General features: G+C 38.0%; 1 protein-coding gene across 2 annotated transcripts in view; it reads right to left on the bottom strand.

Moving 5' to 3' along the window:
* Positions 1-12,780, bottom strand: part of pccb (propionyl-CoA carboxylase subunit beta) — a 44,260-nt gene extending 31,480 nt beyond the window's left edge. The window contains exons 1-5 of one of the 2 annotated variants that reach the window (XM_061925319.1): positions 12,529-12,778; positions 4,973-5,092; positions 4,837-4,905; positions 4,711-4,767; positions 4,541-4,654 (exon numbers count right to left, since the gene is read on the bottom strand). In XM_061925319.1, the coding sequence (XP_061781303.1) occupies positions 4,541-4,654; positions 4,711-4,767; positions 4,837-4,905; positions 4,973-5,092; positions 12,529-12,744 (576 nt within the window). In that variant the 5' untranslated portion in view covers positions 12,745-12,778. Of the gene's footprint in view, positions 1-4,540; positions 4,655-4,710; positions 4,906-4,972; positions 5,093-12,528 lie in introns of both variants that reach the window. The other variant, XM_061925318.1, reaches the window with a different exon arrangement.
* Between the last annotated feature and the right edge of the window lie 878 nt (positions 12,781-13,658).

The raw sequence follows: 13,658 nt of genomic DNA, 5'->3' as shown, positions 1-13,658 counted from the left end.
AGGTAGCACAGAAATGTGCTAAAATATTATGTGTCCCCTACTAATTTTTTTTGTAATTAATAACATGAGCTAAGTATCTACAGAATAAATCACATGATGTTAGTACATCAATTGAGGAAAATAGAGGTGGGGACACATTTAAAGGTAGCACAGAAATATGCTAAAATATTATGTAGCCCGACTAACTTTTTTTGTGATTAATAACATATTCACAAGTTTTGTTGTTGATGATGCTAAGTATCTACAGAATAAAACATTAATTGAGGAAAATAGAGGTGGGGACACATTTAAAGGTAGCACAGAAATATGCTTAAAATATTATGTATCCCCTACTAATTTTTTTTGTAATTAATAACATGAGCTAAGTATCTACAGAATAAATCACATGATGTTAGTACATCAGTTGAGGAAAATAGAGGTGGGGACACATTTAAAGGTAGCACAGAAATATGCTAAAATATTATGTGTCCCCTACTAATTTTTTTTGTAATTAATAACATGAGCTAAGTATCTACAGAATAAATCACATGATGTTAGTACATCAATTGAGGAAAATAGAGGTGGGGACACATTTAAAGGTAGCACAGAAATATGCTAAAATATTATTTATCCCCGACTAACTTTTTTTGTGATTAATAACATATTCACAAGTTTTGTTGTTGATGATGCTAAGTATCTACAGAATAAAACACATTAATTGAGGAAAATAGAGGTGGGGACACATTTAAAGGTAGCACAGAAATATGCTAAAATATTATGTTTCCCCTGCTAACTTTTTTTTGTATTAATACAAATGAGTCCAAATTCACAAGTTTTGTTGTTGATGATGCTAAGTAGCTACAGAATAAAACACACCAATTGAGGAAAATAGAGGTGGGGACACATTTAAAAGTAGCACAGAAATATGCTAAAATATTATGTTTCCCCTATTAACTTTTTTGTGATTAATAAAAATGAGTCCAAATTCACACGTTTTGTTGTTGATGATGCTAAGTATCTACAGAATAAAACACATCATCCATCCATCAATTGAGGAAAATAGAGGTGGGGACACATTTAAAGGTAGCACAGAAATATGCTAAAATATTATGTTTCCCCTACTAATTTTTTTTGTGTTAACAAAAATGAGTCCAAATTCACAAGTTTTGTTGTTGATGATGCTAAGTTTTTACAAAGTAAAACACATGATGTTAGTACATCAGTTGAGGAAAATAGAGGTGGGGACACATTTAAAGGTAGCACAGAAATATGCTAAAATATTATGTTTCCCCTGTTAACTTTTTTTGTGATTAATAAAAATAAGTCCAAATTCACAAGTTTTGTTGTTGATGATGCTAAGTTTTTACAAAGTAAAACACATGATGTTAGTACATCAGTTGAGGAAAATAGAGGTGGGGACACATTTAAAGGTAGCACAGAAATATGCTAAAATATTATGTATCCCCTACTAATTTTTTTTGTAATTAACATGAGCTAAGTATCTACAGAATAAATCACATGATGTTAGTACATCAATTGAGGAAAATACAGGTGGGGACACATTTAAAGGTAGCACAGAAATATGCTAAAATATTATTTATCCCCGACTAACTTTTTTTGTGATTAATAACATATTCACAAGTTTTGTTGTTGATGATGCTAAGTATCTACAGAATAAAACACATGATGTTAGTACATCAATTGAGGAAAATAGAGGTGGGGACACATTTAAAGGTAGCACAGAAATATGCTAAAATATTATGTATCCCGACTAACTTTTTTTGTGATTAATAACATATTCACAAGTTTTGTTGTTGATGATGATGCTAAGTATCTACAGAATAAAACACATCAATTGAGGAAAATAGAGGTGGGGACACACTTAAAGGTAGCACAGAAATATGCTAAAATATTATGTTTCCCCTACTAATTTTTTTTGTATTAACAAAAATGAGTCCAAATTCACAAGTTTTGTTGTTGATGATGCTAAGTATCTACAGAATAAAACACATCAATTGAGGAAAATAGAGGTGGGGACACATTTAAAGGTAGCACAGAAATATGCTAAAATATTATGTTTCCCCTGCTAACTTTTTTTTGTATTAATAAAAATGAGTCCAAATTCACAAGTTTTGTTGTTGATGATGCTAAGTATCTACACAATAAAACACATCAATTGAGGAAAATAGAGGTGGGGACACATTTAAAAGTAGCACAGAAATATGCTACAATATTATGTTTCCCCTATTAACTTTTTTTGTGATTAATAAAAATGAGTCCAAATTCACACGTTTTGTTGTTGATGATGCTAAGTATCTACAGAATAAAACACATCAATTGAGGAAAATAGAGGTGGGGACACACTTAAAGGTAGCACAGAAATATGCTAAAATATTATGTTTCCCCTACTAATTTTTTTTGTATTAACAAAAATGAGTCCAAATTCACAAGTTTTGTTGTTGATGATGCTAAGTATCTACAGAATAAAACACATGATGTTAGTACATCAATTGAGGAAAATAGAGGTGGGGACACATTTAAAGGTAGCACAGAAATATGCTAAAACATTATGTTTCCCCTGCTAACTTTTTTTGTATTAATAAAAATGAGTCCAAATTCACAAGTTTTGTGATTTGAATTAATTAAGCAAGTAATTTACTGTGATTAATCATGATGAATCCAAATTAATGGGATAAAAAAAAAATGAACCATTTGACAGCACTAAATGCATTTGGACAAAAATAATAGCTACAATTACACCTTTTTTGTACAAATGATAATTAGAAGAGCCTTCGTTTGTGCCACGGGAGCAATAAATAGTTGTATTATTTAGAATAGAATCTACAAAAGCAGTGAAGTTGTCACGTTGTGTAAATGGTAAATAAAAAGAGAATACAACAAATCCTTTTCAACTTATATTCAATTGAATAGACTGCAAAGACAAGATATTTCATGTTCACACTGAGAAACTTTGTTATTTTTTGCAAATAATCATGAACATGGAATTTAATGGCAGCAACACATTGCAAAAAATTGCATTTTCACCAGTGTGTTACATGGCCTTTCCTTTTAACAACACTCAGTAAAGGTTTGGGAACTGAGGAGACACATTTTTGAAGTGGAATTCTTTCCCATTCTTGCTTGATGTACAGCTTAAGTTGTTCAACAGTCTCCCTTCTCATATTTTAGCCTTCACACATTTTCAATGTCTGGACTACAGGCAGGCCAGTCTAGTACCCGCACTCTTTCACTATGAAGCCACGCTGTTGTAACACGTGGTTTGGCATTGTCTTGCTGAAATAAGCAGGGGCGTCCATGATAAGGTTGCTTGGATGGCAACATATGTTGCTCCAAAACCTTTCAGCATTAATGGTGCCTTCACAGATGTGTAAGTTACCCATGTCTTGGCCACTAATACACCCCCATACCATCACACTTTCACCCTAGAACAATCCGGATGGTTCTTTTCCTCTTTGGTCCGGAGGACACGACGTCCACAGTTTCCAAAAACAATTTGAAATGTGGACTCCTCAGACCACAGGACACTTTTCCACTTTGCATCAGTCCATCTTAGATGAGCTCGGGCCTGGCGAAGTCGACAGCATTTTTCTGGGTGTTGTTGATAAATGTCTTTGGCTTTGCATAGTGGAGTTTTAACTTGCACTTACAGATGTAGCGACCAACTGTAGTTACTGACAGTGGTTTTCTGAAGTGTTCCTGAGCCCATGTGGTGATATCCTTTACACACTGATGTGGCTTTTTGATCCAGTACCGCCCTGAGGGATCCAAGGTGTGTAATATCATGGCTTACGTGCAGTGATTTCTCCACATTCTCTGAACCTTTTGATGATATTACGGAGCGTAGATGGTGAAATCCCTAAATTCCTTGCTTGAGAAATGTTGTTCTTAAACAATTTGTTGTTGACAAAGTGGTGACCCTCGCCCCGTCCTTGTTTGTGAACGACTGAGCATTTCATGGAAGCTGCTTTTATACCCAATCATGGCACCCACCTGTTCCCAATTAGCCTGTTCACCTGTGGGATGTTCCAAATAAGTCTTTGACGAGCATTCCTCAACTTTCTCACTCTTTTTTGCCACTTGTGCCAGCTTTTTTGAAAAATGTCGAAAGGCATCAAATTCCAAATGAGCTAATATTTGCAAAAAATAACAAGATTTCTTAGTGTGAACATGAAATATCTTGTCTTTGCAGTCTATTCAATTGAATATAAGTTGAAACTTTCTCAGTCTTTTTTGCCACTCGTGCTAGCTTTTTTGAAACATGTTGCACATCAAATTCCAAATGAGCTAATATTTGCAAAAAATAACAAAGTTTACCAGTTCGAACGTTAAATATCTTGTCTTTGCAGTCTATTCAATTGAATATAAGTTGAAAAGGATTTGTTGTATTCTCTTTTTATTTACCATTTACACAACGTGACAACTTCACTGCTTTTGTATTTAATAATATTTCTTCTTTACAACATGACCTGCATTATGGATGAAATATTCTCTAAAAGGGACAAACTCTGTTACGGGACCTTGGTGTAGTGTTTGTCCTTACCAGGAAGATGTCGGCGTACCCCGCCAGAGACTCCACCCCCTCTTGGATGCGAGCGCCCCCTGAGTCGTTGAGGCCGATGACGGGGGCCCCGACCATCATGGCCTGGTCCATGACCTGCCAGCAACAAGCAGCATCAATGGCGGTCACGGGCGTGCACGGACTGTCTCTACCTTGCAGATCTTCTGTGCGTGAGCTCCTGACAAGCTGCCGCCGAACACCGTGAAGTCCTGACGGGGAAACCAGCGCCACGTTAAGAAAGCCGCCGCCGAGCACCTACGTTTTTTGTTTTTTTTTACCTGACTGAAGACGTAAACCAAGCGGCCGTTGATCCGGCCCCGCCCCGTCACCACGCTGTCACCTGGGAACTGGCGAGCCAAGACAGGAAGTGACATCTCACGCCGAACAGGAAGGGGAAGGTGGTAGGCGGCTGACCTTGTTCTTGTCCTGCTCCATGCCGAAGTCGGAGCAGCGGTGCTCCACGAACATGTCCGACTCCACGAAGGACTCGGGGTCCAGCAGGAGGGCCACGCGCTCTCTGGCCGTCAGCTTGCCCTGCGACACATCAAACTTTATTACCTTGCTGCTTCTTTTCTTGGACGACTAACACGCACCACTAATACCCATATTTCACAGGCACACCAGGTATGGCGAAAATGTTTATATTTTCGGGGGTCCCGAAAATTACATTATTTTTAACATTAAAAATGATTTAATTTCAATTTCAAAGTCTTCACAATAATGACACGACTAGGGCTGCAGCTAACGATTATTTTTCTATCGATTAATCTATAGATTATTTTTTCGATTAATCGGTTAATCTATAGATAATTTTTTTCGATTAATCTATAGATTATTTTTCCTTTTACCGATTTTTTTATTTATTTAAAATGTAGAGGAAAAGATAAATGTAGGCCAGTTTTTTCAAAAGGCATGGCTTTTATTTACAAAAAAAAAAAGTATGGCCACTCAGTCAACATTGACAACAACATGACAAAATATTCTGTAACAATGTAAACATTTAAAACTTTTAACATTTAACAAAATTAAAAGTAGCTTATTTGCTTTTTAATGTGCAAATATAAAAGTAAACATCCAGTGCAAATCTTAATATTCTGCAATAGTATAAGCATTTCAAAAGTAAAAGTATTGCTTATTTTGCTTTAAAATGTGCAAAAATAAAGATAAACATCCAATACAAAAAAGTGCAAAACAAAATTTTCTGTAACAACAGTGTAAACATTTCAACAAAAGTAAAAGTATTGCTTATTTTGCTTAATAACACAACAATGATAGTATGATTAAAGTGAAAGTGAATTGTTGGTTTGTACATAGTATATGTAACTGTTAATGTTGTAAAAGGTATTTGCACAACTAATTAACGTTAGCGTTTGTGACACGTCTTGTGCCGTGGGGTTCTTTCAGGACCGACAGACTGAACGCCAGACGGCTTTGCCAGGTTTACAATCTTTTAATTTTACACAAAGTCTTTTCTCTTTCTTTCCTTGCTTTTCAGCTCCTCTTCCTCGCTCGCTCGTCGTCCTCTGACTCTGGCTCTCCTCCTCTCTCGCTCCACGTCAGCTTCACTCTGGCTCCTTCCAGTCTCTCTTCCCTCTCTCTCTGCTGCTCCCCTTTTCTTCAGCGAGAGGAGATTGGATGATCGTGCCCAGGTGCGCGGATCGCGCACCTGGGCACGATTGCGGCGTCGCTCCCGGCGCGCCCCGCCTCGCCGCTCGCTCGCCGCCGCCGCCTTTCCACAGCGTTAAAGAGGAGCGCGTCTTTGTAAACACTGAACAGGCACGCCAAACGCGCCTCTCAGAGCGAAACGGTGCTTTAGTTTATGAATTTACAACGCAGATACAAATGACACATTCATGTTTTTGTGTAATAATGACAACGTATACGCACGCGGACGATTGACTTGTTGATGGTGATGGCAAGAACGCTGTCGGGGGTTTTCTTTTCAAATGTTCGTTCATAGCCGTTGTGCTGCTATGATAGGCCATTTCCGCTCGACACAGTGTGCATACAACAACATTATTAGGCCGTTTATTGAAATACTCCCACACTTTTGACGACTTTTGGCGTGCTTTTTTCCCCTCGCTCGCATCGTCTGCTTTGCGCTCTGCCATGACAGTAAAGTAGAGTGACGTAAATATGCAACGCGCCGACGCACAAAAACGGCGTCGACGTATTTACGTAACCGATGACGTCGACTACGTCGACGCGTCGTTTCAGCCTTAGACACGACACATGACAGTATCAAACACAAACTTGGTGTGTATACTAGGGTTGTACAGTATACCGAAACTAGTATAGTATCGCGGCACTAATTAATCAAAAACAGTACTTTATTTTTTTAGGGTTTACGAGCAGAGGAGCATGTTGGGCAGCGCACACACACAGAGTACTTACAAGCAGACACAGTGTGTAGACAGAAAAGGGAGAATGGACGCATTTTGGTGTAAAAAGTAAAGATAAAGGTGAAGTTATAACACTGAAACACCATCCACGGTGTTTTAGCTACTTCTAAATCACTAATCCTTGTCTCCATGGCGACAAATAAAGCAAGTTTCGTACAAGTAGCATTATCACTGGAGGACGAGGAATATCTAAACATGCTTCACTACACACCATATGAGGATACAATAGCTCACCACCGTCACAATGTAAACAAATGCCATGGGTGGATCTACACCTGACATCCACTGTAATGATACCAAGTACAATAGAACATCTAGCCGATACTACTATGATTACATCGATATTTTTTATCGTCACAAAATATTTTCCCCTTTTTTTAAAGTTTATATTATGCAGTGTTGGCGCTAGGAATTTTCAAAACGGGGTCCCATTTTCTACTGGTGGTTCCTCCAGATTTCTTTTATGAAAAAAAATGTGCCTTGCCTCAAAAAAAAAGGTTGAAAAACACTGACTTAGATATTGGGTTTCACTATGTAAAGCGCTTTGAGTCACGAGAGAAAAACCCCATATAAATATAATTCACTTCACATTTGCTTACAAAAAAGTGGGACACCCATTTTTTATGACCTGATGGGGTCCCTGGGACCCCATTTTGAAGATTCCCAGCGCCAACACTGCTGACCTTATATGGCACCTTTAACTTTGTTTATTCACCTAAAATATTCGTCCCGTGTGTACTTCAGATTCAACAAATTAACATTCAAAATCACTCAATGTTGATTATTTTCAAGTAAGAAGTATTGGTTACCTTGACTTGAAGGTTAGGGATGGCTATGCAAAACGAAAGTAAAACGGAACTGGCTACAAAGTAAACAGAAACAGAATGCTGGACGACAGCAAAAACTTACGGCATCCACAAAGTACATCCGTACGTGACATGACAATAAACAATGTCCACACAACAACTTAAATAGCCTTGCTTGCTAACACAAAGCAGGTGCGGGGAACAGCGCTCAAAGGAAGACATGAAACTGCTACAGGAAAACACCAACAAAACAGGAAGGGCCACCAAAATAAGAGCGCAAGACAAGAACTAAAGCCCTACACACAAGAAAACACCAACAAACTCAAAATAAGTCACGGTGTCCTGGTGGAGTTTTAAAAAAATTTAATTTTCTACTGCTGGTGTGCCTTCGGATTTTATTAATGAAAAAATGTGCCTTGCCTCAAAAAAAAAGGTTAAAAAACACTGACTTAGATATTGGGTTTCACTATGTAAAGCACTTTGAGTCACTAGAGAAAAGCGCTATATAAATATAATTCACTTCACATTTGTTTTCAAAACGCTTAAAATAAGTAGGACACCCATTTTTATGACCTGATGGGGTCCCTTGGACCCCATTTTGAAGATTCCCAGCACCAACACTGCTGACCTTATATGGCACCTTTAAGTTTGTTTATTCACCTAAAATATTCGTCCCGTGTGTACTTCAGATTCAACAAATTAACATTCAAAATCACTCAATGTTGATTATTTTCAAGTAAGAAGTATTGGTTACCTTGACTTGAAGGTTAGGGATGGCTACGCAAAACGAAAGTAAAACTGAATTGGCTACAAAGTAAACAGAAACAGAATGCTGGACAACAGCAAAAACTTACGGCGTCCACAAAGTACATCCGTACGTGACATGACAATCAACAATGACTACACAACAACTTAAATAGTCTTGCTTGCTAACACAAAGCAGGTGCGGGGAATAGCGCTCAAAGGAAGACATGAAACTGCTACAAAAAAACACCAACAAAAACAAAAGGGCCACCAAAATAAAAGCAAAAGACAAGAACTAAAGCACTACACACAGGAAAACACCAACAAACTCAAAATAAGGCACGACGACCTGGTGGAGTTTTATTTATTTTTTTAACATTTTCTCCAGATTTTTTAATGAAAAAAAATGTGCCTTGCCTCAAAAAAAAGGTTGAAAAACACTGACTTAGATATTGGGTTTCACTATGTAAAAGCGCTTTGGTTCACTAGAGAAAAGCGCTATATAAATATAATTCACTTCACCTGTCATTTGTTTTCAAAACGCTTACAAAAAAGTGGGACACCCATTTTTATGACTTGATGGGGTCCCTGGGACCCCATTTTGAAGATTCCCAGCGCCAACACTGCTGACCTTATTTGGCACCTTTAAGTAGGGATGATGTTTGATAAGAAATTATCGAGTTCGAGCCCATTATCGAATCCTCTTATCGAACCGATTCCTTATCGATTCTCTTATCGAATCCAGATAGGTTGTTGTATAAGGGAAAAAAACACAATATTTGGTTTAACAAAAGATCACTTTTATTTTATAAGAAAAAAATTAAATTAAATAAATAAATATTGATTGTTACCCCCCCTAAAAAAATAAAATAAATAAATATTGACTGTTGTTACCCAAAGTATATTAAGTGGGATTTTTCAGAAAAACAAATATATACAGTAACACAAAAACAACCTGTCTCTGTGATCACTATAGGTGATTAGCCATGCCTTGAGGCGTTTTTCTCCGGTCCATTATTTTTGCTGCTTGTGTGACATCACAGGAAATGTCATTTCCTGTGATGTCCCACAGGGCATTTCTTGTAAGACGGGATTCGTTCCCAGGGATTCGAATAAAGAACCAACTCTTTTTCTCTACTATAGTGGCCTCGATAACGGGAACCAGGGATTTGAGTCCATGGAATCGGTTCTTTTCTTATCAAACAACCGGGAGAACCGGTTTCGAACATCATCCCTACCTTTAAGTTTGTTTATTCACCTAAAATATTCGTCACGTGTGTACTTCAGACTCAACAAATTGACATTCAAAATTAAGGCTGAAACGACGCGTCGACGTCATCGGTTACGTAAATACGTCGACGCCGTTTTTGTGCGTCGATGCGTCGCATATTTACGTCACACTGCCGTCATGGCGGAGCGCAAAGCAGACGATGCGAGCGGTGCGAGCGAGGGGAAAAAAGCACGCCAAAAGTCGTCAAAAGTGTGGGAATATTTCAATAAACGGCCTAATAATGTTGTAGCGGCGAACAGCTGTCTCGTCAGCTGAAGCGCGAGCTCGCAACCGTGGCTGTTTAGCAACCAGCCAAACCCCACTTAATAAAATTATATTTTATCTTAGAGCACATCCGCATCCCTATTCACCTAGGCAACCCCAGGAAATGTATATAATTCGGCATTATTTCGGCCAGTCGGCTTATATGATCAGAGCCGATCAGTTTACGTTCACGCGCAGGTATAACGCGGCGCGCTGCCGTCTCATCTGCTGGTGCGCGAGCCCAATAATTAGACCGCTGTGTCAAATCAAGGAGTACAAAAGATGCCAGCGCAGAGTGGAAAAAGGTTTAGTTCGTTACAGAAAACCCAGAGTTGTGCCAAAAGTGTACCAAAACCAATAGCTGAACGGACAGCCGGTAAGATTGCACTTTAGTTGTCTTTGTGGGTGTGGCGCACCTGTTGCGCTGGTGAGATGGGGGGGGTGCGGGGGAGTTGTGTGCATGTAGCGTGCTTAGTCTGGAGGCTAAATACACACGGTGTTTTGTGTAACTGTTGTTTAGTAAGGAAGTGTTGATATTCTTTGCTTAGATTGATAAATGTTGGAGCAGTTTGCTTCATCAGGAGGGTGAAGTCGCTCAACTTAAAGTGTTGGATTTAACTGTGTTGGATCATTGGCTGCTGGTGAGGGCATAGAAAAAGGGGCATTTTTCTACCAGTAGACGGCGTTTAAGATTGAGTGTTTCACTGCTACTTTAATAATATATTTATATTGAATATGGATTTTAGATATATATCTGAATAGGTGGTTAATTGGTTAGGTATTTATGTATTTGCATATTGGGTTTTCTGCTGCATTTATCTATTGTGTTTCTGGGTTTAAATGTATTTTATATGTATCTTGGTGCATTTATGTTGAGACAATTTATTTAAAATCTGTTTTAACTTAAAGGGAAAAGATGTGTCCATTTTCTTGCACTTGTTTAATGGTTAAGAGTTTGATAGCCTAATTAATAATTGTAAATTATGGGATTGATAATTGATTGATTTTTTACAGCATGTTAATCTTGTGGTGTTTTGTCCTTAAAGGTTTTTCACCTACTAAAGAAGCTAAAGGCTACTAAAGGCTACTAAAGACAGCTAATGACAGCTAAAGAAACTAAAGTCTATTAACACTGCTAAAGACTGCTAAAAAGACTAAAGAAGAAAAAAGAAGCTGTTTCTTGGTTGGAAAAACTGTTGCAAACTAAAGGAAAATAAAAGGAAAAAGTAACTACGGTCTGGTCTTTTGAGTGAAATCCAGAAGCGACATTTAGCATTGGTACATCCCTTCAAGTGTGGGATAAGCACAGCGAAAAAAGCAAAACACTTGACAGTTGTTGTATGCACACTGTGTCGAGCGGAAATGGCCTATCATAGTAGCACAACGGCTATGAACGAACATTTGAAAAGAAAACACCCGACAGCGTTCTTGCCATCACCATCAACTAGTCAATCGTCCGCGTGAGTATACGTTGTCATCATTACACAAAAACATGAATGTGTCATTTGTATCTGCGTTGTAAATTCATAAACTAAAACACCGTTTCGCACTGAGAGGCGCGTTTGGCGTGCCTGTTCAGTGTTTGCAAAGACGCTAACGTTAATTAGTTGTGCAAATACCTTTTACAACATTAACCGTTACATATACTATGTACAAACCAACAATTAACTTATTATTAAGCAAAATAAGCAATACTTTTACTTTTGTTGAAATGTTTACACTGTTACAGAATATTTCGTTTTGCACTTTTTTGTATTGGATGTTTATCTTTATTTTTGTACATTTTAAAGCAAAATAAGCAATACTTTTACTTTTGAAATGCTTATACTATTGCAGAATATTAAGATTTGCACTGGATGTTTACTTTTATATTTGCACATTAAAAAGCAAATAAGCTACTTTTAATTTTGTTAAATGTTAAAAGTTTTAAATGTTTACATTGTTACAGAATATTTTGTCATGTTGTTGTCAATGTTGACTGAGTGGCCATACTTTTTTTTTTTGTAAATAAGTCATGCCTTGTGAAAAAACTGGCCTAAATTTATTTTTCCATCTTCATTTTAAATAAAAAAAATAAATCGGTAAAAGGAAAAATAATCTATAGATTAATCGAAAAAAATAATCTATAGATTAACCGATTAATCGGGAAAAAAATAATAATCTATAGATAGAAAAATAATCGTTAGCTGCAGCCTTATTCAAAATCACTCAATGTTGATTATTTTCAAGTAAGAAAAGGGACAAGCGGTTGAAAATGGATGGAAGGTATTGGTTACCTTGACTTGATATCCCATCGATACCACAACGTGCAGTATCGGACACCCCTTCTGAGGAGTTTGTATGCTAGCAAGCCAATAATAATGCTATTTTTTGTTATTTCATTATTTCAATGACGGCCGTAAAAAAAAGCGTTGCAATAATAATAATAATAATAATTGCGTGTCGGACAATTAAGGACGTAAATGAAAGTTAGACCAACTTCACCCGCTTGTGTTGCGCGTCGATTCTCGTCTGACCTCCGCCGATAAGCGCCGCCTGCCGCTTCTTCTCGATCCTCTCCTTGACGGACAGCTGGCCGACGGAGTAGCAGCGGCCGAGCGGTAGGCTGTCATGTTTGACTTGGACCAAACTCCGGAAGGACAGACGCAAGCCGCTGAATAAGCTACGGCCGCCTTTAGCTACACTATAAGCCGCCATCATGGCCGACTCCCGAGTACGTCACTTCGCGGCACACAGGAAGAGGAGGGGATTTCAGCCAATAGCCGACGGGGAGGCGATTCCTTCTAACCAATTAGCTTGAAGAAAGGAACCGGAAAAGGTTGGGGCTTGTACATCTCAACCACAGACATGTTCTAAGGGTACGCAGCGTCGAGCGCTACTGCCTACTGGCACTGACGAGACGCGGGGCCGCCATCTTGGAGTGGTGATCCGCTGCACTCAGTGCAATTCATTTGGCAGGAGCAATGAACTGTCAGCGCATTTAATTCATCTTACCTCACTGAATACCTCTGATTTTCACGCGCTTTTTTGTCATACGTGTAGCTATGATGAAGGACACATGTTTTATTATTCATAGTTTGCTTAACAGTAAAATAATATTTTTTATATGCTATAAGCAGAGGTGGGTAGAGTAGCCAGAAATTGTACTCAAGTAAGAGTACTGTTACTTTACAGATTTATTACTCAAGTAAAAGTAAGGAGTAGTCACCCAAATATTTACTTGAGTAAAAGTAAAAAGTATGTTGTGAAAAAACTATTCAAGTACTGAGTAACTGATGAGTAACATACACATATCATATATATATATATATATATATATATATATATATATATATATATATATATATATATATATATATATAAGGAGCAGCGAGAATACCAAGAAGCGCATATGCCAAATTTTCAAAGAGAACGGCCTACGGATCACGATTGAAGCCAACAAGCAAACCGTCAACTTCCTTGACGTCACTTTCAACCTGAGAAATAACAGCTACCAACCATTCACGAAACCCAACACAACACTCCAATACGTGCACCATGACAGCAACCACCCACCCACCACCACGAAAAGAATACCTACCGGAATCAATAAAAGGCTATCGATGCTGTCATCT

Source organism: Nerophis lumbriciformis, linkage group LG29 (assembly GCF_033978685.3).
Source record: "Nerophis lumbriciformis linkage group LG29, RoL_Nlum_v2.1, whole genome shotgun sequence".
NCBI lineage: Eukaryota > Metazoa > Chordata > Actinopteri > Syngnathiformes > Syngnathidae > Nerophis > Nerophis lumbriciformis.
The sequence above is the reverse complement of the archived record's forward strand: the minus strand, read 5'-3'. Positions and strand labels throughout refer to the sequence as shown.